We start from the raw sequence: 27,411 nt of genomic DNA, 5'->3' as shown, positions 1-27,411 counted from the left end.
AGCATGAGTGACGCTATCTTGGGACTAATCTGGTTTCTTTAACACTGAGAAGCCCAATTCTTCAGGGGTGTCCACCCATATGTCCTCATCCCATGTATCAGAGTCCCAGGTTGTCCCAAAAGGGATCTGACCTTGACATAATAGACTGACTCAGCTGATCAGATTCAATTATCTTTGAAGATCAGTGAATATAACTATTAAATCTTGAGTTTAGTCCTCAGCTTTTTCTGCTCTCCACTGCAGAAGATAAGGGCCTCTTTGTAATCTAGCAAAGAGGCCTTCTGGCCTCAATACCGATTTTCTTTTCTTTTCCTTTTTTTAAATTTTTATTAGTTTTAATGGGGTGACATCAATAAATCAGGGTACATGTGTTCAAAGAAAAGATGTCCAGTTTATCTTGTCATTCAATTATGTTGCATACCCATCACCCAAAGTCAGATTGTCCTCCATCACCTTCTATTTGTTTTTCAGTGGTTATTAACATCCTAAAATAATCTTTGATTTCTCTCTTCATGAAATAGTCAAGGGAAAAATAAATTTAAGAATCTAAATTGTTTAGATTATTGTCTAACTTTTCTGATTTTTATAGAATACAGTGAAATATATATATATTTTTTTCTGTCAAATATATTTTTTAACTTTATCCCTTATGCAATTAAAGGTAGTGATTTGAAATCCCCAAGTAATGAGTATTACTATACTTTGTGCTTTATATTAATTCCCTGACGTAATCTTCATTATGTCTCTATGAAATAAGGTTTTATTTCTATTATACCATAATTCCCATTTCACAAATGAGGAAACTGAGATTCTAACTTGTTCACAGCCACTATGCTAATAAGTGAATGATTTAGGATTTAAATTCTGATCTGTTTTTCTTTAAAATATTTAAAACATATGTTGTGAAACATTGCTGCTGGTATACTGATTAACCTTTTTTTAAATAAAATAAAATAAAATAAACTGCAACATAACAAAACAGAGTAGAAAATATTATACTACAACACAGGTAGTAATAGTTTTTGAAACTTTTCTTTCAAATGTGTATGTTTATGTGTGCAGTATTAATATGGTGATCTAAAAAAAATACACTTCTTACTGTAACATAGTAAAAAAAAGAAATTTGAAAAATACTTCAGTCTACACTCTTGAATCAAAATAATGGTGACAATTATAATGTGCAAAGGAAAAAAAAAAAACCCTGTAAAATAAAATACTGTAACTGGAAGATTTGATTGGTAACGTTTTCAGCTTTGGGCTATTTTTTATTTTCTCCTTCACTAGATATATAAGTAGATATCTTTCAGATGATTCTCTGGATTCTGCAATTTGCAGCTTGGCCAACAACTGTGTGGTGTTTAGGTGTACACAAGATCTCATTTGATGCCAAGTAACACTGTGAGTTAGGTCTTATACTGTACAAATATAAGAGACAGAATACTGAACTTAAATATCTTTCCCAAAGTCATCCAAGTAGTACATGACAGAAATAGGAATCAACTATGGACCCTGTGATGCCATGTCCCCTTCTCCTCACACTTCCTGTAAATGGCATATGACAGGTGTTCCATGTACACATAGCTTTCAGGTTCAGAGCAGGAAACAGGTCACTTAAGAAGTGTGAATCCTTAGGGTGTCAGTAGTGCTGATAAGATGCTATGGTTTTTTACATTTGTAATAGATAACTAACATAACTATACCTAACAAACTATATGGCTATTTCTGTATATTTGATTTGACAGCACTAACAAGATAAATCAGTGCAATCACTCAATTTAAAAAGCATTAAGTAACAGAGTTTTGCCGTCTTAAAATTAACAGTTTGTTAAAAAAGTCAGAACATTTTGGTGCTTCTGGCTTTAGTGGGCTTAGGAAGTAGAAAATGAAATTGGGTCTATTGTCACTTAAATACCAACTTATTGATGAGGAAAGTTAGTTCAGCAACAATATATAATAGTGAGGAGCATCAATAGTTTATTGTTTCTTATAAATATTCTCTCTTGAGTTATATGAGACATTATTTCTAATGATTTGATTTGGATATTCATGTAATTGACTAATCTGGATCCACACAAAGGGAAACCAGTTATATTGTAACTGTTGCTGGTGGAAATAGGGTTCCTCTATGGAGTCAAAAGAAAAGCATTTCGGGGACCCACACAAGAAACAGTGAACTGTAGTGTTAAGATTTATTGATGCTGGAGCAAAAACAAAGGACTCTCTAGGTGTCCAGTTTTTCATTTACAACCAGGTGGCTTAGCTCCATCCTGCTGTGGAAGAAGTCCAGACTTGTCTTCACCACGCTGAGAAGAAAGGCCAGTTTCCAGAGAGGTTGTGCCCTTACTCAGCATGGGCGGGGCAGCCGAAGCTGCCGTAGTTCAGTTTAGTCCATGCCAAAGCTTACTTCAGCTCAGTCTCTTGTCCCATCTGACTTGCTTAGTCTCTGTTCCAGACTGAACTTTGACTGGCACTGCACTGTGCTGTGCTGTGGCACCCAGACCAGTGCTTGGAGTCTGTCCAAGCTGAGGCCCATGAGGCTGCTGGGCCTGCAGGTTACAATGGAGAGAGAACATGTGCGAACAGGCAAACAATGGGTGAATGCATGCCATGTGAGGGTCTTTTGTTAGGCTTTGATTATATTACCTTGGGCTTTCAAACTAACCAATCTCTTTTGTAATCCTTCCCAAGCTTGTGCTGGGCTCAACTCCTATTCAATACCTTTTCTAAATCTTCTGGGGTTGTGTGTCCTTTATCCAATCCAATCCAATCCTTTTCCTAAGCTAGAGACCTCCCCTTTACGGTTGCCATCTTGGCTTTTATTGTGCCAGCTTGGTTTCTACTGTGCATGCATCCAGCAGAGGAATTTCCCTTTGTTGTTTCATATTTCCTTTAGTAATCCCAGATAAGGGCCAGTTGTCCCACCAGGAACATGGTTCAGAGATCCCCCCTTCAGTGAAAGACGTGGCAGTCCCTTCTGGAGCTGCAAATATCATAGTTTTCTAGTAAGTCAAGCTTAATATCAGACTCAACTCCCTAGTTTATTAGATTCAATATTTGATATTGTTTGCTCCCTTACTTTATTAATACTAACATAACTATATGGCTGCTTACTGATCTAGTCAATTTGTTGAGTAGAGCAGTGGTCCTCAACCTTTTTTGGGGGGCCATGGACTGGTTTAATCTCAGAAAAGATTTTCATGGACTGCCCTTTAGGGTGGGACGGATAAATGCACAAAATAAAATTATGCGACCGGCATAAAAACTGTGGTTTTTTAAATATAATTGTTGAACTTACGATGTTTATTGAGCTAAGTTAAAGGAGGAACGAGCATGTCCTCATTATTCAGGCTGTATTTAAATTTGTTATTCTGACCACGTTTCATGTCTCACAATATGTAATATGATAGGTTCAGGCTTGCTACCAATCATGAACCTACGACAATAAAAATAAACATGAATCCACTGTGTACTCGTATGCAACTTTATTAGAAGCGTCCTCTTAACATTGCACCAACAACATAACATGAGTAACATCCCCTCTGCCTCCAAACACTTTCCAGTCGCTATGGTAACGTTTAAACATGCCTTAAAAATAAGATACAACACAAAAACAAATATAAAGTACATGAAAAATACAACTCACCATTGTTATGAATATTGTAAGTTAAGGGTTATTTATTATAATGTTTATATAGAATGAGAGATAGTAGCCTATCTCTCAATAACCATAATGCTAAATCAGTGGGAGCCCTGAGCTTGTTTCTCTGCAACAAGATGGTCCCATCTAGGGGTAACGGGAGACAATGACACCCGAAGTGCGTTGCTTATGTCCAGTCTATTTCGTAATTTTGTTTTGGTTGCTGTCACTGCAGAAAATCCTGCTTCACACAAATGTTGGAAATGGCAACAGGGTTTTTAGTGCTTTTGTGGTGATCTTGGGGTATTCTGCCATGACTTTAATCCAGAACACCGGCTGAGTTGTAGTCTCAAACATATTTTTATGGCCGCCATCATTTGCGATCTCCAGTAGTTGATTCTCTTCTTGCATAGACACACTGGATTCACCTGGTTTGTTGACAAATGGATCATGGATCCATTCCTTGGCAATTTGTGGGTCTTTTGTGGTTGGGAAGTAGCATTCAAACTCTTTTAAAAGCAAATACAAGTGATCTTGCACCATCTGGGACAATGAAGGCTTGGGCTCAGTCTCTTCCCAAATTCCCGCGAATGTTTGAAACATGTCAAATATACCCCTGTTCACGCGTCGTCCCCACAAATCCAGTTTGGCTTTAAATGCAACTATTTTATCTGCCAACTTGAAGACAGTTGTCATTTTCCCCTGAAGTGACCGATTGAGTTCATTGAGGTTAAATATGTCGCACAAGTACGCGAGTTTTGCGACCCATTCCTAGTCACTGAAATGTGCTTCTAGCGGTGACTTTTTTCTGAGAGAAATCTCTGCAGCGGCTCTCGTAATTCAAACACTCTGGCCAGGGACCTCCCTCAGGATAACCATCTTATTTCTGTGTATAAGATAAGGTGTCTGTGCTCCACGTTCATTTCCTCACAAAGCTGCTCGAACAGGCGCGAGTGAAGGGGGTGTGCTTTGATGTGGTTAATAACTTTAACAACATCATTCAATAAGCTGTTAAGTTCTGGTGATATATTTCCGCTAGCCAGAATTTCCCTGTGAATGACACAATGCGTAGACTCGCATTCAGGTGCAACCTCCTTAATCCGAGTAGTTAAACCAGACATCCTTCCGGTCATGGCAGCAGCTCCATCTGTGCATATGCCGACACAAAAAGACCATTTCAGTTTTCCTGATATATAGTCATCCAGCGATTTAAATAGTTCTGCGGCTGTGGTTTTGGTTGGCAATGATAGTGCACATAGCATACCCTCATGCACATCCTCTTGATAAAGATAATGCACGTAAACAAGTAGGATTGCCTTGTTGTCAATATCTGTAGATTTGTCAACCTGGAGAGTGTACCATGGTAATTTATTAATCCTTTCCAACAATTGTGATTCAATGTACTCTGCTATTTCCTCAATGCGCCATGTGACGGTGGTAGCCGAAAGAGGCATCTGTGCTATCTTTTTAACCGCAGCCTCTCCTAGAAGTTCACGACAAATGTCTTTAGTGGCTGAAAGGATCAATTCTTCACCAATGGTGAATGGCTTCTTAGCCTTAGCAACACGATTAGCCACCAAGTATGATGCTCTCAGCTCTCAGTGCACTCGCATTTATTGATGTAGTGGCCACCAGTAATTGTTTCTGTCCTTCTTGTTCATGCTTTTTTCTTTCGAAATACTCAGAAAGCTTGTCTTTTAAAGTAGGGTGCTTGGTCTCCAAGTGGCGAAGCAGTTTTGAAGGCTTCATTGCCTCATTACTTAGCCGGTCGCCACATATTATGCAGAGCGGCCCTGGTGCGCGAGAATCACCAGTGGCGATAAATCCATACTTCAAGTAGGACTCCTGTTATTGTCTTTTAAATGAAGCCTTCTTTTTCTTCAAGGTCGTAGGTTCTTCTTCTGTCTCCTCACTGGCCCTTCTCCACTTCGCAAAAAAATTTTCGATGGAATTTTGTTTTTCATTCATTTTGCTAGTTTATGGGTTTAATTTTAGCGGCAACATATCACGTGACCAAGACAAGCATCAGGAGTGAGTCTTAGATGGATGTAACAGAGGGAATCTGGTCATTTTTTTAAAAATAAAACATCATTCAGACTTAAATATAAATAAAACGGAAATAATGTAAGTTATTTATTCTTTCTCTGCAGACCGGTACCAAATGGCCCACGGACCGGTACTGGTCTGCAGCCCGGGGGTTGGGGACCACTGGAGTAGAGGACATATGAAAGACAAAACTATACATAAGACATCTCTAGAGACACTGTGATGCATACTTTAGTGATAAATATGTAATTTGCATGCACATAAAAATAATCCAAATATACATTTATACAGAATGTATCTGTTTAACTGGCTGAGATATAAATAAACACACAAACAAGAATAAAATGTGGGCCCTGATAGGTTGGTTTAGTGGATAGAGCGTCTGCCTGGTGTATGGATATATATCCTAGGTTTGATTCCTGGTCAGGGCAAACAAGAGAAGTTAGTAATTACTTCTCTTCCCCTTCTCTCTCTCTTCCCCTCCTGCAGCCAATGGCTCCATTAGTTCAAGTATCTCCTGGGGTGCTGAGGATAGCTTGTGAGTACCTCAGCCTTAGGTGCTAAAAATAGCTTGATTGATTCAAGCATCAGCCCAAGATGGTGTTTGCCCAGTGGATCCCAATTGGGGCACATGCAGGAGTCTATCTCTCTAATCTCCTCTCCTCTCACTGGAAAAAAATTAAATCTGAAAAATACCATAGCCACTATGTTTAGAAAAATACAAGTGACAAGAGCATGAAATAATGTATTTAGCTATAACTCAAATTCTCAAGTGCTTTTGGGGTGGCATTTCTGAGAATATTGGTATAGCATTTAACTACTACTAGCTTAATTTCTGTTTCTAGGAGCTAATAACCAGGAGATGAAATGTTACAGGGTTATTGTTGGCAAAAGACCAGTGTTTCAGATGTCAGTACTCACTGGCAGTGCATGAGTTTTATGAGGATAAGGGGTAGTAAATTGTCTCTGTGTAATATATAAAGCCATAGCACAGTTGTAATTATCTATCACCAAACAATTTCAAAATACAGCTGGTATAAGACAACTAGACTTAGAATAAAAAAACTAGATTAAAATAAAAAGCTAAAATTTAGTAGCTGAGTAACTTTGAAAATTAATATAGGCTTCAGTTTCTTCCACTGAAAATTATAGATGATAATTCCTTTATATAGTATGTTGTGATAGTAATTTGAGGTTGAATCACATAAAATTTCTGATATTTGATCATTTTAATCTACACAAATGATAATTTCATTTGGATCAACCTTATACAATAGTAATCATGATAAATTTATTGAATCCTTTGTCTTATGTCTTATATGTTAATGTAGATTACAGTGATGGCTTCAAAATTTTACCCCTTTCCGTATCTTTGCCCTTTGCAATATACATTTTTGGTGTCCTTCCAGAACAAATGGGCTGACCTATCCTGTCCCTTCAGTCTGGGTTTACCAACTTGACTTACTTTTTGTCAATGGGATGTTAGAATGGGTGAGCAAGCACAGAGGCTTGAAATAAACTTCAGCAATGAGGCTTTCCCTCTTGTGCTATGAGATAGACTTTTAGAGAATGAGACACAACTAGAGCAGAATCAACGAGACTTAAGTTATCCCAGCCTAGGCTATCTTAGATCAAATGTCATCTTGCCAGCTTATTCGCACCACATATGTTTAGTGTAGTCAACCTCCAGCAATAAAATTTTTGTTTTAAACCACTGAGGATTTATATCAATGCACATATTATTGTGTCAACTAACAGATACACATGATTATTTCATTTCATTCACATAACAAATCTATAGACACTATTATCATCTTCACTGGACAAAAGAAGACAATTGTGTCCCAGAGAAGAGTTCAGTAAATCACCCTGGCTCAGATTAACAGACAGTAAATGACAGAGGAAGGGTTTGAAATTAGAAAACCTGGCTTGAGAGGCCATATTCTAACCAGTACACTAAATGGCTTTGTTCTCATGAAGATGAAATGAGATTTTTTTAAAAAGTGCTTTGTCAATGTTAAAGCACACTAAAAATAAGTCATTATTATAAAGCTGCAACTCCTTTTCAAAGATGCTGTAAAATTCCAGCTAAGTTTTTTCTCTGTCTCATAAAAAAGGAAACCCCAGGCAAGCACTAGATGATTTAAAGTGCACCATTCTTTGATATGCCAGTTACATAGGGAAAACTGATAAATGGTGAAATTTCCCATGCCATCTTCCTTCCGAATCAGTGATAGACCACTGCTATTTACCAGGCAACAACCAAGTAAACAGAAATATAAAGCCACTGTTTTCTTGGCAAGTGCTATTAAAAATACATTAAGTTTACAGTAAATGTAATCTATAGCATAGATCATACAGGCAAAGAAACCTGAAGGGGAAATGAAGGCATTAGTAAGTTATTTCTTAATTTTATAAAGTGTTGCACACATCAGACCACTGAACCAAAATAACCTAGGGAAATAGCAATGAAACAGGGCATTTATTTCTCAGCATTGAGGAGACATGCAAATACAAATGGTGCAAAACAAGAAGCTGTTTATGCCTGGAAATTGGAATAAACATAAAAAAAGAAAAGTCTGAAGATGCTAATATGCATTAAGTTTATGAGGTGTGACTTTATTTACATGGAATATTTCTTACGGGAATGGATTTTTTAAAATTCCATTTTATTTTTCATTTTTTACTTATATTGACACCCCTTCCCAAAATGTGTTCTTTTTTTCAAAAAATAAAACGAGAATGTTGCACTGGAGGAAATGAATGATGGGTAGAACTGCAGAAAATTAGGACTCGGTCAAAGTACACATCTGAGCTGAGCAAAGCATGACCAGAAGAGAAACTTCTTGATTTTAGAGACTTTTGTCTGCAGGATTCCTTTTTTCTATAAAACACAGAAATGACTTTTCAAAAAAGAGAAATAAAAAAAATGAATTTAGAAGAAGAAAAAAAAAAAAAACAGAAGAGCCTGACCAGGTGGTGGGTAGCACAGTTGATAGGGCATCATACTGGGACACGGAGGATCCAGGATCAAAACCCTGAGGTCTCCGGCATGTGGACTCATCTGGTTTGAGCAAGGCTCACCAGCTTGAGCCTGAGGTCGCTGGCTTGAGCAAGGGGTCACTCGATCTGCTGTACCCCCCCATCAAGGCACATATGAGAAAGCAACCAATGAACAACTAAGGTGCCACAATGAAGAATTGATGCTTCTCATCTCTCTCCCTTCCTGTCTGCCTGTTCCTAGCTGTTACACTCTCTCTCTCGCTCTCTCTCTCTCTCTCTCTCTCTCTCACACACACACACACACACACACACACACACACACACACACACACAAAGAAACTCAGAAGGAATGGATTAAATAAAATCGGAAAATAGAGTTCTGCTTTGGAAAGTGTAACTAAGACTTAAGGATTTATACAAACCTATTGTTTCATAAACATCTCCAAAAAAATGCTAAGTTTGATTTAACTGGCTCTCAGTTAGTCATTTACTTCTCTCTGATAATTTTCTCTGGCCTTCTTTGAAGAAAAAAGACATTTACAGGGAAAGAAAGAAAACATTCAGATGATTTTGCTCATGAATATCTTTATTTTCTCTAGAATTCATCTTTGAACACAAACTATATAACCATTCATTCATTCCCTTATTCATTCATTAACAAATATCTACTGAGTGAAATAATAACTCCACCATAGGTGGTTGGCATACACAAACTTTGCTTAGGGAAAATGGATAGAGATCTGGTTAGCACTTTTTGTCCCCTGACAACTATACCTTAGTAACATCTGGGCATCTTTCTTATGTGAAATTCTCTGACACTTAGCCTTCTCATACTGTACTTAGTCAGATGATGTAGCTTTGGATATCTCTGCTAAAATTCACCTTATCTTATTGCTTTATTGTCCTAACTTGTCAATAGTTTTGAACCTTGACAGTATGATTCTACAATGCTATTTGCAAATTTTTAAGTATTCTTAAAAGTCATTGAAAAAAGTTTCCACAGGCCAGATGAGTAAAAAAACAAACAAAACAAAAATAACAAAAATATTGGCACTCTACTAAGTGGCTCTTGGGCATGCAAATTGATATCACTACTTTAGAGAACTGCTTGGAAATATTTATTAAGTTGAACATGTGAATCCCTTATAATCCATCAATTAAATTCCAAGTCATAATTACACAACAGAATTGTGTTTCTAGTTTTAATCAAGGAACCTATACATGAATAATCATACACTAATATTTGTAATAATGCAAACTGAGAACAAACTATATGTCCACCCATTGTAGAATGGATAAATAAATTGTGACATCTTCATATAATAAAATATTGCACAGCAATTAGAATGAACAAGCTACAGTTTATATGCAACAATTTGTATATTTGTATAAATCTCAAGAACATAATGTTGAGAAAATAAGACAGAAACATAACAAATACTGAATAAATGCATTTTTCTCAGTTAAAAAAGCACACTAAATAAAACTATAATATATAGGCAGTGGTGGGATTCAGCCAGTTCGTCGGTTTGGCAGAACCCATGCCTAATTTTTTGTTGAGTTCGGCGAACCAGTTGGTAAAATGGCACTTGTAATCAGGGTTCTCTCTAAGTTGGGTGCCTGGGCAGCCACCCAATGTGGAAATCACAAATTTACATTCCTTACTCTTTTTTGTGTATGTATGACAAAGACACAGAAAAAGAGTCAGAGAGAGGGACAGATAGGGACAGATAGACAGGAAGGGGAAAGACATGAGAAGCATCAATTCTTCATTTTAGCACCTTAGTTGTTCATTGATTGCTTTCTCATATGTGCCTTGACTGGAAGGCTACAACAGACCGAGTAACCCCTTGCTCAAGCCAGAGACTTTGGGTTCAAGCTGGTGAGCTGTGGTCAAACCAGATGAGCCCATGCTTAAGCCGGCGACCTAGGTGCCTCGAGCCTGGTCCTCCGCATCCCAGTTTGATGCTCTATCCACTGTGCCACTGCCTGGTCAGGCTCCTTACTCTGTTTTAACGTTCATCTGTGCAACAGCTAATTCTAAGTGCCCACAGTAGTGTTCATTCCATCCATAGGTGAAAAAAATTTGATGAAACTATGCTTGTATAATATTTATTTATTTCATAAAACTCGTTATACCTTTGATGAAATACTACATTTTAATTCCCTCGCATTTGTTACTTTAGTAAACAAACGTATAACGTAAAGAGAAAAAGTGCCAAACAAACGGGACGAGAAGCTGTCATTTGTTTCAGCTTTGTGTTATGCTCAAAATTCTCCTGAGATATTACAAGTATTATTTAATATTTTAAAACTCTTTCGCATAGCCTGACCAGGTGATGGTGCAGTGGATAGAGTATCGGACTGGGATGAAGAGGACCCAGGTTCGAGACCCCGCGGTCACCAGCTTGAGTGCGGACTCATCTGGTTTGAACAAAGCTCACCAGCTTGTACCCAAGGTTGCTAGCTCGAGCAAGGGGTTACTTGGTTTACTGAAGGCCTGCAGTCAAGGCACATATGAGAAAGCAATCAATGAACAATTAAGGTGTAGCAACGAAAAACTGATGGTTGATGCTTCTCATCTCTCTCCATTCCTGTCTGTCAGTCCCTATCTGTCCCTCTCTCTGACTCTCTCTCTATCTCTGTAAAAAACAAACAAACAACAACTCTTTCGTATAACATAATTTAGTTTTGTGTACCTCTTTCACTGTTCTTATTTAAGTATTAAATGCATGAAATAATAAACTATCTTTCAGCATATTATTTTTTTATACTTAAAACGGTCATTAGGGCAGAGTACCGGTTGTTAAATTATTTGAATCCCACCACTGTGTATACGGATGAATAGTTAAGTAGTCCAACTATTTTTCAAAAAAATAAAACAAGGAAATTGTTATCTCTAAAGTAGGAAGAGTGGGGAGCACTCACGGGAAGGGCATGAAAGATCTCTTAAGTGCTAGCAATTTCTGTTTCTTGATCCTGCTTATGGTTACATAGATGTTCACTTTGTGATAAATTACTGAGTTCTACTTATGTGTTTGTACACTTTTGTGTGTTTTATTTCATAATGAGGAGATTAAAAACCAAATAAACAATACTAATTAAAAAGGCGTGTATAGAAGCACCCCTCCCAGATTATCTTCTGGCTCATCGACAGTCTTTAGCCTAAGCTGCTGTTAAGCCTCATACTTTTTTAAACAGTTGCTTTTGTATAAAGCAAATCTTTCAAATAAACTACTTAAAGTCTTACTTAGTATCTGTCACCATTATTATTTTGTGAATAAATGACATTAGCCTAGAATTGCCATGCTGGAAATATATCTCAGAGGATAATATAGATAAGTCTTCTAGAGTTAAAAATACTGAAAAATGACTAAGATAGATAATAGTTAATTCTTCTTACATCTCAAATATTTTAAACATAACCAAGAGCTAATTCTGAGGTAAAGGTTCTTTAATCACTTATAAATAAATAGCAACCATGCTTGATTAATCCTAAACGTATTTTCTCACACCTATGAAATCACAATATGTCTGACAATCAACTGCATCCTCAATCTTTGTCAGCCCTGGGTCGAAGTGAAGGTCTCAAAGAGAGAATTTTTACTTGCTTTTGCCAGCCAACTTTCTAGCACTTACTCATCTGAGACCTTTTTGAATTAAATTCTCTGCTTGAGATTTCCTGGGCCACACTGGAAGTGTAAATTCAGATCTCAAACCTGCATGAGTACTGACTAGTTGTTCAAATTCTCCACCCAGTGCCAAGGTTGAGGCATTAAGGTTCCCTTGCTGTGCCTTCCTCTGTGGCTATTCTTTTGAGACACTTAGTTTTATACTGAAGCTAGAGCTTTGGTGACCTACTTTTATTTTCAGAGGACTCCTTTAGACCACCCCTTCACAGCTTGGTTGTGTTTTTCCTTGTTTATTGATACACAAAATCTGATAGTCTGTGGTGTGTTAGATTATACAAAATACAGGTCATAGATAACACTTGCTCTTTAAAAAACAAAAACAAAAAAACACACAAATATTTAGCCTACAACTGAACAGTAAAACTGAGACTGTATTTTACATGTATCATTTTGTTTGACCATGTATTAATTTTGGTCAAAATCTTGCTGCTTACCCTATATTTTTAGTAAAAGCATTGGGTAGCAATAAAATTAGTGACTTTACTTTGAGAACTGTAAGTCATTCCACTATACAAGGCAGAATTATTGTTTCTACGAGCCATATTGCAAAGGTCAATATCTGGGCACTGAAGAAAAGAGAGCTTCTTGGTAGGTCTTCATTATGAACATATTTTGGCCTTGCCATGATTAGATACTATGGAACACTGCTTGGGAGGGGATTGGGAATCCTATCAACAATGCTTGCTCCAACAGATTCAATTCATGGCCTTAGCAGGTAATAAAAGAAGCCTCTGGACCATGTAAGGGAATGCCCGGGCATAGCTAGGTGCATTGGCCATTTTATGTATTAATGTTGATTGCAAATAAATCATTTTTCTGATCTGCTGTGGAAGGAAAGAAGATATTTCTGTCAGGAAGTGAATGGAGGATTACTGATTTGCTGACCTTTCCTGACTGTGATAAAAGATGACTTCTTTCCTTTCAGCAATACTTCAAAAATGAAAATTGCTCTTTTAAACGTATGCTGTGAGAATGAAGTAGGGAGCCAGCCCGCTATTATTCCTTAAATAGATGGTGGCAGCGGGCACCCCTGGGGAAAGGGAGAAATTCTCATTAGGGTTATTTTTCTGAGAGCTGTCAGTATGCATGTGTTTGCACTTAAAGGCTGGAGAAAGGGGGAAGCAAGTCCTGACTGGATGTATTTTTAAGACTCTATTCTTATTCCTGTTGCATTTAAATATAGTGTATAAAGTAAAACACTCCTAAATGCCTTGTGCTGTTTGTTATGTGGATTCTTATGTCATTTTCCTGTTGAAGAAGTAAGGAATGCAGAATTATTTTTTCTTGCCTTGTGAGTTCCAAATAAGAACAAAAAACACCAAGGCATGCATTTTTCCTTGACCCAGGAAAGGTGACAGTTGCCTGGTATTTCAGAAAACTAATGGCTTTTTCTACTCAGGCCGCAGGAAAAGAGAATGTGCTAATGATTGGGCTTTTTGTTAAATGTGTTCAAGGATATTTTGGAAGGCCTGTGTAATTTACAAATGAGAATAAGATGATGTAGAGTATTAGTGATATCAAATACTGACACAGCAAAAGTGGTCCAGAGGAAGTCTCGCTATATCCCTGAATTTTCTATCAATGAAAGCTCAAGGGACCCTTCATTCAGTAGTGCCAGTTGTCAGAACCACTCTTTTGTTTCATGTTCTGTGGGTTTGTGGCTTCTCCGCACAATTTGAAAATATTGTTCAAAAAATGCAGGGATCACGTCATATATCAGTAGATGCTTCTGGTGATGAATCAGTTTTTCTTCAAGGCTCGAAGCTATCTGCTGTCATGCAGAATCACAGAAATATAATAGTCAAAGCTGAAATTCACATCAATCAATAGAACTTTATTTTGAAATTTAATAGGAATAAACCTGTGGAAGACTCAGACCCTGGATGAAGGCTGTGGAGATGACACATAATTTGAATGTATAATACTTTGCACTAAGAACTTAAAAATAATCTTCCTAGCATGTCATTTAAACACTTAAATATTTTTGGTCTTTTACCAATTACAATTAACGAGTTGGCTCCAACATGTGTCATTCTACTTGAGCTTGATTCACCTGAGCCCGAAGCAGCACTAGAGTGAAGGCAATAGAAACCTTGGCTGATCGCATTGTGGTGCGAGGTATTACTCTGAACTCAAGAGAAGCCATAAGTGCAAAGAAATAGGCAACGTCAGCAGGACTAACATTCTGAGAGAATATATGCAAATAGTGTTCTTTACAGAATTGTGCAGCACAACAGCTCTTATGGGCTAATGTAATTTGCTAATGCATTCTAGATGTAAGATAGGGGCTAAATAAGTTACCATGGGTGACTTCAGAGATTTCAAGGCAGCTTTCATTCCATTGGATATTTATTGATCTTTCCCCCTTAGCATGACTTCGATTATAGAAAAAATAAACACACAGAAGGAAGAATTTTTACAAATATTTTCACTTAGTTACATTATGCTGCGAATGAGATAACTGGGAGCAATTTTTGTCAACGGAATAGATCAGTGGTAGTCAACCTGGTCCCTACCGCCCACTAGTGGGCGTTCCAGCTTTCATGGTGGGCGGTAGCGGAGCAACCAAAGTATAAATAAAAAGATAGATTTAACTATAGTAAGTTGTTTTATAAGACTTATTCTGCCAAACTTGGTGAAAATCTGACATAAAGTACTTGGTAAGTAACTATTATTATATGCTTTAACTTGCTGTAACTCTGCTTTATAAATTTTATAAAGTAAAATTACTTCCCTACTTAATAAATCACTATTACTGTGGAACCAGTGGGCGGTTAGAAAATTTTACTAACAGAGATACAAAAGTGGGCGGTAGGTATATAAAGGTTGACTACCCCTGGAATAGAGTGTTGGATACCCTGGGGTGAGATAAGAAGTACATCAAGAAATCTTCATGTACTTCTTAAATCTTTTTTTTTTTTAGATTCTACACAACTTGAATATCGAACCCTTCAACAAAGGGTGCTTTGTCTAACAAAAGGTTCTGTTGCTTCTAACTAAAACTGGATAATAATCAGAAAGGGAAATGATTAGGACACACGAATGTTTTATAGAACACAAGGCAGCTTGACCTAACTAGGATCTGGGACCACCCACTTTCATACCCTCTGGGTCTTACACAGTCCCTTTTTTCTGCTTTTCTCTGAATATCTACGTATTTCATTCCTTTATTCTCTGCAGTTTTTCTTTGTATTCCTGCACACACACCCAAATCCCATAGTTTATGTATTGCATTACTAGCTACATGCCGAGACCAATTCCAAATTAATGGGCAAGAGAAACAGAGGGAACTTGCCTAAGGCAGTAACCATCAATGCTGTAATCACCTCTGACCAGGGGTGCAGGGTCATGTGGTGAAATAATATGGCTGTCTTGCAAGTTCTCTATTGTTCTCAGAAAAATCACTACGGGTTGAGCAGACTCCAAAGCTAATCAATTACATCAATCTGTCAGGTTTCCACCCTCATACCTGCACAGTTTTATGCCATTTATGACTAAATGGTAAGCCTTGAAAGATCCAACTGCTTAATCTCTTTTTCCTGTATTTTCTACAATCCTTCTGACTTAATTGTATTTCCATCAATTGTAAATGATTCTAAAAATGCTGCTGTTGCAATGTAGATAATATGCAAACCATTCTAAGTATATAAATGCATGGAACTTGTTTATATGTGTACTAAGAAATCAAAACCAGCATAATTTTAGGAAAACAACATATTACATGGGTTTCCCCCATTGAAATAGTGTAATAGTCAGATATGACTAAATCCAAACCGTTTCTGGTTTGAATGGGCACAAAAAGTCTTAACTGTTGCCTCAACTTTTACAGCATTTCTGATTCAAAGATGTTACGCCATCACCAGCAGCAGGAGAAGGCTAGTGTGTTTAGGATCATACTTGAACTTCCTAAAGCTCAAATGTTTGGCTAAATATGTACTTATGTTTATTGACTCTCTGTTACTGTTTGAAAAAAATTTTATTCATGTCTGAAAAAAATGAGACAATCACTCAAAGAATTCCATGTCTTGAAAGTTGGCTGGAAAGATATGCGCTAAGTATTGAGGTTTGCAAAGAAATATTCTGGGAATGGAGATTTCCCAATATTCTGCTTCATTAAGAACATTTAAAAATATCAAAGGTTCAGAAAATATAACTGGAAATTTTATATGAAATAAGAATTTCTGTATTATGTCAAATTTATACTTAATATCTTCTAACAGTGAAGAGAACTTGTAGCTTGGAGTTGAATGAAAAACATACTTTTCATGCTCATAAGTTTAAATGTTTTATTACAATTTCTCATTTTGCTTCCTTCAGACGCACCACTACTCAAATAATTAACATAATCATAATAGCTAGATAATGCTTAGGAACAGGGGTCCCCAAACTACAGCCCGCGGGCCACATGCGGCCCCCTGAGGCCATTTATCCGACCCCTGCTGCACTTCCGGAAGGGGCACCTCTTTCATTGGGGTCAGTGAGAGGAGCATAGTTCCCATTGAAATACTGGTCAGTTGGTTGATTTAAATTTACTTGTTCTTTATTTTAAATATTGTATTTGTTCCCGTTTTGTTTTTTTACTTTAAAATATGTGCAGTGTGCATAGGGATTTGTTCATAGTTGTTTTGTTTTGTTTTATAGTCCGGTCCTCCAATGGTCTGAGGGACAGTTAACTGGCCCCCTGTGTAAAAAGTTTGGGGACCCCTGCTTTGGAAGAATCACCTACAAGTTAAAAATTGGAAAACTTGTTCTTGATGTCAGTTGTCACATTACTACTGAGCAGTGATATGGCCACAAAGGGGGACTTATTTGCCAAAGCTGCTTTGAGACAGAACTTTGCCTGGGAGAGGTCGCCTAGTGTGGTAGCATTATCTGTCTTTTCAATCAATACATAGAAAAGCAGTGTTTCTCTTCCGTTTGACCCTTAATAATATAAGTCCTCATTCATAATTTTAAATGTATTCTGTTCAGGTGTAAAGCAATTTATTTGAACTCTTCTTTGTGAACTAATTTCATTTAAAAAATTTAAATAGCCTGTGCATGCCCTTTCCCGGTTTACCTATCAATGCTGCTTCTCTCTCCAACAGAGCTCCCACTCAAAAAATATTTGTACCGGCAACTGTAACCCAGTGATTGTAAATCTGTGAATTTCTTTTGGGGGTCAGTGCACACATGGAAAAAGTAGCAAAATAGAATAAAGGGGCCAAAGCTTTGGAGCCAGAAAAATATTAAATAGACTGACATTCATTTCTTATTTTATCATTATGATAAGCTTAAAGCAACCAAAGAGAGTGTTCATTACCATTGTCACATAATGTAATGTTTTAAGTTTAACTCCATTCCTATCTCTCTTCAGCAGTGTAAAAAATGCCTTAGGGTCATCCAGACACATCCTTACAGGTCAAAATTAATGTATGTGTATATATAAAAAAATGTTTAGATACTATATTTTCATTAATCCTTGTCACAGGCATAAATTGAAGTATTCAAGATTTTTGCTGGTTTGATGACATGATTTTCCAGTAATCATTCCAAGCTTCTTTTATAATCATTATTCCTATGAAGTCATTCAACTTGGAAGTAATTGCTTGCCAAAACTGAGTTTCTCTGGTGAACCACTCAACACAGCTTTAGTTTTACAAAGAACACCATTCTTTGTGTGCTGTTACTCTTGGCTTAGAAACACCACATATTATCCTCCCCACTTGAACAGTTCAGCTCCTGTTCTTTTAGTTATACTTTGGAACCATTAGACTTACTGCTGGAATATAAATGTGAGTCACCTAACTGGTGACTCTTTGAAAACAAATTTTTCATATATAGATGCATGAACCCTCTGCTCATGACAACATTTAGTAGTTGTTAAAAATTTGAGGACTTCCCAGTCTGCAAACCTGCCTTACACAGAAAAACCAATGAACCAACTAAATACTCTTGGCATTTTATTACATGGAAATTTGTTAGTCTGGTTTTAACTTTGACAGTAAGTAGCTATGATACCATGTCCTAATTCTTGAATAGAAGTTAGTACTAAGCACTTAATTCTAATCTTTATTTGCTCTTTTTAAATCTTAGCTCATTAAGGTTGCACTTCTGAAAAGCTATTAACAGGTCATAACACGAAAATGGTAAATTAGAAATCCAGGCATTCAGTAGACTTATTCTACAGAATACAAAATAATTTCACTATCAAGATATTTTCTAACTAGAATGACCTAGAAACCATCAAAATGGAGCACTGTGTTGACATATTGTGGGCCTAACTTAACAAAACAAACTGCTTAACAGGCTACATCACCATTACGACAAAGCAAATTGAAAAGACTTTCCTGTTTCATGTACACAATGAAATCTCTAAAGGCAAAGGATTTTCCCTTGTCAAATCCTAGTGATGTCTCCACGTCTCCATATTCAGAGAAACTGGGTCATGGATAATTACCAGGCAGGACGTGTTTGTAAAGGTGTTCTGCTCCTAATTTTGCATAAAAATGAAAGTACTTTATGCTGAAAATATAATACATGAAATGATGCTACACCATCAAATTAGAATAAGGCTATCAAAAAGGAAAATTTCCAAAATGATGGAAAATTTAGGATCTATAACTGTTAAATATACTTTTGAAAGTTTGATATTAATATGTGCTAGGCTTGTAGATGATCCACAATATTTTTAGCAGGAAAATATACTGTGGACCTCTCAAAATTTGAGGGTTTATGAGACATGAAAGGTATCTTTATGACAAAAACCATATTTTATAGTTAAACTGATTTAACAACAAGAAAGTTGCTCAATCACATCCAGTCTTAAGAAATTTTTCTGACAATCATACAAGTGAATTTTATTATCCAAGTTACATTTCCTTCCAGGTATACTCACCATTTTCTATACAGAAAAAAATGATGAAAAATTTTTTACTTTAAATTTATGAATTTCTTTATATATACATGTACACAGGTACATGTTTAGAGAGCCTAATTAATAGAAATAATGTAGGAGAGCCTGCTTTAACATACCTTGTAAACACTAAAAACTAAACAAAAAACTTTTCACTACTGTTTTTCTTCTTTTTAGGTGAAAGGAAGGTAGATAGTGAGGAAGACTCCCACATGCACCACCACCAGGATCCACCTGGCAACCCCATCTTGGGCCGATGCTTGTGTATCAAGCTATTTTTAGTGCCTGGGGTGTCTGATGTGCTCCAATGGAGCCACACTTGAATCAACTGAGCCACTGGCTGTGGAAGTGAAGAGGGAGAGAAAGGGGAGAGGGATAAACAGATGGTTGCTTCTCCTGTATGCCTTGACCAGGAATTGAACCCAGGATGTTCATGGGTGGGTGAACACTCTATCCACTGAACCACTGGCCAGGACCACTACTGCTGTTTCTAATTGTGTAATTAGAGAGTAGGAAAAATGATAGCCCACACTGTATCTCCTTCCCTTTAAAATAGAAAGTTTAAAAAGTCATTTTCTTTCTGTTACTGTTCATATAACTCAGCTGCAAAGGATAGACTCTTGAGAATCAGAAATAAGATGTAGTTTTAAAGAAATTTGATACCAAATGAGTTTGTCATAGTAAGCTGTTCTCAAAATAATATATAAAGGACAAAATTAACTGAAGACATATAATTTAGAAACCTATAAAAGGGTCTACACAGTACAGAAGACACAGAGTCAAACCAAGTCAGTGAAACCACTTTTATTTGTTTATTTTTTTTCCACATAGATAACTTCATGTCAGCTACAAAAATCATGAAATAAAGAACTGATCCTGAAACTGCAAACTCAAAACCACTGGAGTGATACACAGGTTTTCCCCCAGAGGACTGTTAGAAAACAGAACCGGAATACCATGAATTCATATTTAAGTAGTACATATGTCATATATTTTAAAATAATAAATATAGAACAGCAGTAGAGGAACTAATAGCATAAACAGCATGAAGTATATTTTATTTTTAAGACAGATGAAATTTCTAGGCACAGTTTTAGGCATTAAAGAGGACACAGAGGCATAGGTTAGTGTGCGCTGCTCTGTACAAAAATACAGTCTGAATAAATTACACTGCTAGCCATACGATTAGACGTCACTTACCAGTCAGTTCATTGCATGTTTAATCATATACAGGTACATGCTAATCCATATATACCATTTATATTTCAAACACATAGGTCTCTCTATATTTGTCTTTAAAATTTACATGTTGAACTTACAAAAAGCTTAATAGTTGTGCAAGAAATCCAAACAACTAGCCCTGCGGAGTACTTTTTACTATACGTGTGCGTGTATACATCTAAGATAAACAATGGGTTTATAGTTAATAGTTTTGCTTATAAGAAAATATCAAACAAACCTTAAGCTGCAAAGACATAATGTTAACGTAGGTGAAAATTTCACTTGCGTTTATTCTGACAGACAAAACAGTATTTCAGATAAACAACTCAGGTTGTACTAAGCTTGTTAGTAATGAAACACTTCCAAACATTAGCGGTGGTAGCAATATAGCATAGGGCTCTTCACTGGGGAGGGGGAAAAGTTATATAAGAAATTTATTTTTTCAGTAAATTGCAAATATTTGTTCCTTAGCCAAAAACATATTCTGTCACTTTCTAGCTTGTCATGTTGACAGAAAATGAAAACTTGATAAGACTCGAGATGTGATATTAGACTAACGGCACACTGCATCCTCTACTGGGACTAAGAAAAGTGCCTCATTGATGTTAGCACTGAAGAACTGTTCTTTCATTATTCGGGCATAAAGAGATTCTCTCACAATAGAGTGTTTAGTAGCTGAAATCCCTTTCCAACAAATATAGTATTTCTCACGCTGCTCTGAAAATATGCAATTAACCGCAAAACCGTCTGGCCCAGATTTTACTATGTATATTTCTCAAGAAAACTATTTTAAAAGATTCTATAGTACTAACATCATTCTGAAAAATGTCCATTCATAGTTTCTTATGATTCTACATAGAAACATACACTTTCATAAATGTTTCTCTCTAGGATGCATTTAATCACTCTTGTCTGTCATTGCTAAAATAAGAGTAAGCCTGGTACTTCATATTTACTTTGTGATTCTATAGAAAAGTCACAAGATAAGAAGTTTTTTTTTAAGTATTTGAATAATAAAATAGGTTTTTCTTTTTCTGTTGTTTTGGCAACAGTTCTTAAGAAAAGCTGAAAGCAGAACTCTGCTTTGGGAGGTAAAACAAATTATTAAATACTATTGATGTGGTCCTGCTCTTAACAGATTTTTCAATACAAGAGAACATAGGTATGTTTTCAATGATTTTTGCGCAGTGCTTCTTTCTATAGGAGGGCCAAAACCAGGACATACTGTTTTAGTGTATTTGTTAACAAAAATAATTATTTATAACTTTTATATTAGAACTGTATATTTGATATAAAAATATGTTTATAATTAAACTATCCAAATTTGTATACTAAACAGGATTAACAAGTTTGCAGTGTGAGATTAGTTGCAAACTTATTCCCTAACATTGATATTCCCTTCCATTTGAACAGTTAACAAATGATTCCCTTAACGTAAACCCATCAAAACTTGTGTGCACAAATCCATCAGCCCATTAGTTAATGTCAGAGGACCAGGTGAAAACCAGATGAATTCCACTCCTCTACTGAGACATTTCAACATTTATATAAATCTATCACTATTCTTTTATTTTTTAATAAAGACATTTAAAATACTTGAAAAAAAAGGAGCCTTCTATTTTAAACAAAATGATCATCCTAATTGCTACTCTCCTTTGAACTACAGTGCTTACAGGAAAATCATTATTTTCAGATTAACACCATTTTAATTTTTCTTTTTATACAATTCTATTAAAACTTTCCAGTGAAACAGTAGAGAACATAGAGCAAAAGCTTGAATATGTACTTTTGTACGGTAAATAAGTATGCATACCGATCTAAGCCTCTTAACAACGTGTACAAGGTTGGGGTTCAAATCACTTCACTAGAGCAAATATTAACTTTATGTGTAATAGGCAAATGCAAGTGTAGGGCTAGGAAACAACTTATTACCACTTACACTAATGGTCCACCTTCTATAAAAATATTTAAGCTTGTTACATATGCACAATTATTGGCTGTGATGTTTGGTAAATGCTTTAACGGGTACTTAGGACAAAAGCAACTCATGCATATTTCTTCCTAGTTGCCCCAGGGAAAGCAGAGACTCCCAATTTTCCTCATTCTAGATATGGCTGAGGCACAATTTCTAACCACATAATGAAAAACACATGTCTCCCAAGTCTTGACTCCCTTCCCGGGGAAATGCTGATTGCCAAAGCATAACCTCCCATTAAAAAGAGGACTCTTGAAGATGGAAGATGTACCATTAACCACTTATATTCAGAACTCCCCTTAGATGCTGATGGGCAGTTTGCTATTCAAGAACTCACTCAAGCAAAAAACCAATGGCAATGTAATCACTGGGTAGGAAAAGCAGGTGATAAGGACTCTAACAGTGGAGTCTTTGTTGGTACAAAGGAACTTCTAAATGTTGCTCATGCCAGCTGCTCCCCTGCAGGCAATAGGAGATTCAGGCATTTCTCATTTCAACTAGTTTCTCACAATGGCTGCTGTCATATAGACCCTTCCCTTGTCAAGAAAAATGACATGAACATATTGGAAGTTTGCAGCATTTGCCTATGTCTATAATCAGCTCTCTTAATTTGTGCAGTCCCTAAAATGGATGTAAAAGCTGGTTATGATGTTGACAGCCAAAGGGCAAAAGATATTAAATCAACTTAGCGAACTGCCTGACACTCCACAAGTGTTTTAGAAAACAGTGAGTTAGAAAAGATGCAGACATAATCCTTGTTGGATATTTCCCCCCCAGATGAGACTTGGTTCTAGTAGTAGTCTTCGTAGTTCTTAGGGTTCAGGCAATAAAGGATGGCACCCCCAAACGAGAATATAGTTGCACCCCATGCCAGGCCATAACCCCAGTTGAACTCATGGTAAATTTTCAAGCTCACAGTTTCAATGAACTTGATTGGGTAAAGGACCAGGCTGCAAACCTGCAAAACAACTGAAAGAAAAGGAAATCAAAATTAGACAAGTGTATTTACAGGCAATAAAACAACATAAATACATGTAGGCATGAGAATTATTTTTTAACCAAATAAACATAAACGCCCAAACATTTGAAACATTGCTTATTCTAGCGGTATATACTTAAAAATATTAACAATTTTTCTTTAACATTATTTTTCACAATACAGTAAAAATTACTCTGTTAATAACTGGTAAATCACTATAACAATTTTTGACAAAATGTCTGCAATACAGTAATTTATACGGGCATACAAAGTAGTAATTCTCACTTTACAAACAAAAGTAGGTTTACAGTTGTAAAAATAAGTAATACAATAATTAATAAATAATACAAGAATAGGCTCTGACTGGTTGGCTCAGTGGTAGAGCAACAGCCTGACATGTGGATGGTCCCAGGTTTGATTCCCAGTCAGGGTACATAGGAGAAGCAACCATCTGCTTCTCCATCCTTCCCTTTCTCCCTTCTCTCTCTCTTCCCCTCCTGCAGGTATGGCTCAATGGATTCAAGCATGCTGGCCTGGGGCACTGAGGATGGTTCCATAGAGACTCATCTCGGGTGCTAAAAGTAGCTCAGTTGTGAGCATGGCCCAAGATGGGCAGAGCATCCGCCCCAGACTGGGGTTGCTGGGTGGATCCTGGTCCGGGTGCATGCGGGAGTCTGTCTATCTCCTCTCCTCTCATTGGAAAAAAATAAAAAAATAATAATACAAGAATAAACTGTGTTTCATGCACTCACAACTATAAATCTACTTTTTCCCACCCTGTATTAATTATCACTATTATGGCAATTAGTGCTACTTAAGCTAAACTGTTCCACTATAGAAAACCTATAAATACCTCCCTAGGAATAGTAATCCTAACTATCAGCTAAAACTCTCATTATTTATTTATATCCTTGAGGAACTGGGGACTTTGAATTCATCTGTACTAATGAAACCATCAATTTGTGATTCAACATGTGCTTTTGTTGTTGCTTCTTAATATCATCTACCTCAGCCCAATATTCCAGCATGTCTTATTTTGGTGTCTTTGCTCATATGACAATGATTAAAAACTATTTTCATTATTTTCCTCTCATCTAGTCCCTAGCTCTCATCTTTAAAAAGAGGTTCAAAAGTCATCTGTCAAGAATCCACACCCAATGATATGCTTTCTATTACATATAACAGATGACATTTATATATTTAATCCTTACTCTCTCTAAAAAGAATTAAGCTGTGAAGGCAAGGGAAATATTGGTACTGAATAACATAAGCTAATAATGCCTACTGCAATAGAGCACAAAATTTAGCTCTTAGTTCTTAGTTAAATCCTCGTTCTCGGCCAGGGCTAAAGGGGAAATGTGTAATGAGTCATACATAATAAAATAAAACAAACCAATTAATCAGGAAGGAGGGCTTTAAAAATATCTAAAGTGATATTTATTTTGTGGCTATTTTTATATGAGACATGGGATTACACAAGTGAGGATGTGTTCCATTCAAAATCATAACTTCCTATTGAGTCAACGATTATATCATTTTCATTTTATAAATCAATTTAACTAGAATTTATCAGATACATCTGCCTCATTCTCTACTATATGAAACAGACCATCTTCCCCTTGAGAAATCTGGGATACAGTTCTATGTGGCAGGGACTGGCAAACTACTAAATCTGGTCTGCTGTTTGTTTTTGAAAAAGTTTTATTGCAACACAGCTAGCTTCATTCATTTATGTACTATCTGTACACAATGGCAGAGTAGCTGCAACAAAACCATGTGTCCCACAAAGTCATAAATATTTACTATCTCGCCCTTTGTAAAAAAAACATTTGCCAAGCCCTGATATATAAAGTAAATTTTTGGTTAAAATGATTATTATCTAACTCATCTTAAAAATACTCTAAATTCCAAAAGTACAACAAAAATCTGAAACACTAAGGGGTAGGAGATAAGAATAAACTTTGATGAAATAAAAAAGATAGTTTATTACATTTTTTTAAAGAGCAACAGGATGGATAGCATACTTAATTAAACTGGAATTGTATACCTTAGAAATCTATTCTCATCTGTTCTTATAACTGTAAAAGGTCATCATTACCAATATGATGAATGTTCCTAGAAAGTCTGTACAGCAGTCATCTATGTCTGGCACAGAACTGATAAAATACAGAAAATGCATAAGGCATGATTCCTCAAAATAATTACTTTTGATGCAGCTTTAGGTAAGGGTCAAGTGACCTTTTTGGTTCTGATATAAGCTTTATTATTATTATTATTACTATTCAATGAGAGGAGGAAAGGCAGAGACAAACTCCTGCAAGTGCCCTGACCAGGATCTACCCGGCAAGCCCACTGGGGGGTGGGATGTTCTGTACATCTGGGGCATTGCTCCATTGCTCAGCAACTGAGCTCTTCTTAGTGCCTGAGGTGGAGGCCATGGAGCCATCCTCAGTGCCCAGAGCCAACTCACTCCAATTGAGCCATGGCTGCAGGAGAGAAGGCAGGGAAGGAGAGAATGAGAGAGAGAGAGAGAGAGAGAGAGAGAGAGAGAGAGAGAGAGAGAGAGAAGTAAGAGAGAGAAAGAAGTGAGAGAGAGAAAATAGAGGGGAAATGGTGGAAAAGCAGATGGGAGCTTCTCCTGTATGCCCTGACCAGGAATCAAACCTGAGACATCCACATGCCAGGCCGATGCTCTACCACTGAGCCAACCGGCCAGGGCTGATATAAGAATTCTAAACATTTTTGGCATGAAGGCCAGCACTACTACATTACTATTGAGAGTGAATGAATAAACAGGTCCATAAAAAAGGAGAATCTCTTGGCATCCACAATAGAAATCACAACTTGTTTGTAGTTTAAAAAAATCTCAGTGTTGTTAAGGACAACTGACAGCATATTATATAATCCACACTATTTCCAGCCAGTAAGAGCTAAATGTGTATCAATTAAAAAAAAATCAGCTGGCTCTGTGCCTTTATGAAAGGGTGGTTTCATGTTTTAAATGTCTTAAAACTAACAGGAAGTCAATCACTATCAACTAGGAGCTACAGGGGGAAAAAATTCCAAAGTTAAAAAAGGCATTTCTCCTTAAGGTTTCTGTACTCTAGTCATTAGTCAAATCATGACTGATCCTGGCAGGATAGGACTGAAATATGAATGTGAACTAGGAATGGTAATCCATTTACTCATTCAACAAATTCATTTAATAAATATTTGAATGTTTCTAAAGTGCTACACTTTAACTCATTGGTAACAAAAGAGCTATCCCCAAGTGTAGGCAGTCCATTGTAATCAAATACAGCATATGCCAAGTATTGCTAAGGGACATAAAAATATAAGAAAGCTGTCAATATAGCGGGGAGTGAGCCATCTTGGGTGAGCGCACAGGCAGCGCAAAACTCCTGGCACAGGCACGCTGGGTGAAGTGGGACATCAGCACATCAGTAAGGATGCTGTCTGTGGTTGCAGTACAGGGAGCAAGAGAGGCAGTGGCATGAGGTGATGGAAAAGACAGCCGGGGCCCATGCAGGGATGGACCTGTGAACCACGCATGGTCAGAGGTCTAGACTTTATTCTACGTGTGATGGGCAGCTACTAGAGGAGTTTCGGCAGAGAAGTAATAATTGATCTGAAATATATTCTAAAAGAATTAGACTACTTCTTTGGTGAACCAGTCTGTCCCTGGTGTGAGGTTTTAGCTAGACTGCTTTTAATATTCATTTCGGTTGTTTTACTTAGCAACTATTTGGCCTCCATGGTATAATACAATAACTGAATTTCCCTCTAGTGGAAAAGTGGAAATATAACTCCATTAGGCTCCACTGGCATACTCTCCTGAGCAGTTTTCTTAGAGATAAAACTTGATTGTGTTGTAGCCAGATAAAAATTACCCTAAGATGCTTTATGCCTGTGAATTACTTTACTCTTTCTTTGGAATCACTGAGAGAAATGCATGTAATAGCA

At 36.7% G+C, this 27,411-nt stretch overlaps 1 protein-coding gene and 1 pseudogene across 1 annotated transcript in view; both read right to left on the bottom strand.

Annotated features, from left to right (window-relative positions):
* Positions 1-17,770, bottom strand: part of LOC136317812 (small ribosomal subunit protein uS2-like) — a 135,350-nt pseudogene extending 117,580 nt beyond the window's left edge.
* Positions 17,771-20,062: 2,292 nt separating this feature from the next.
* The window catches only part of TMEM47 (transmembrane protein 47), a 31,545-nt gene continuing 24,196 nt past the window's right edge, over positions 20,063-27,411 (bottom strand). The window contains exon 3 of the mRNA XM_066249254.1: positions 20,063-23,438. Coding sequence (XP_066105351.1) covers positions 23,260-23,438 — 179 coding nt within the window. The 3' untranslated portion in view covers positions 20,063-23,259. The remainder of the gene's footprint in view (positions 23,439-27,411) is intronic.

This window comes from Saccopteryx bilineata, chromosome X, assembly GCF_036850765.1.
Source record: "Saccopteryx bilineata isolate mSacBil1 chromosome X, mSacBil1_pri_phased_curated, whole genome shotgun sequence".
Taxonomy (NCBI): Eukaryota; Metazoa; Chordata; class Mammalia; order Chiroptera; family Emballonuridae; genus Saccopteryx; species Saccopteryx bilineata.
The sequence above is the reverse complement of the archived record's forward strand: the minus strand, read 5'-3'. Positions and strand labels throughout refer to the sequence as shown.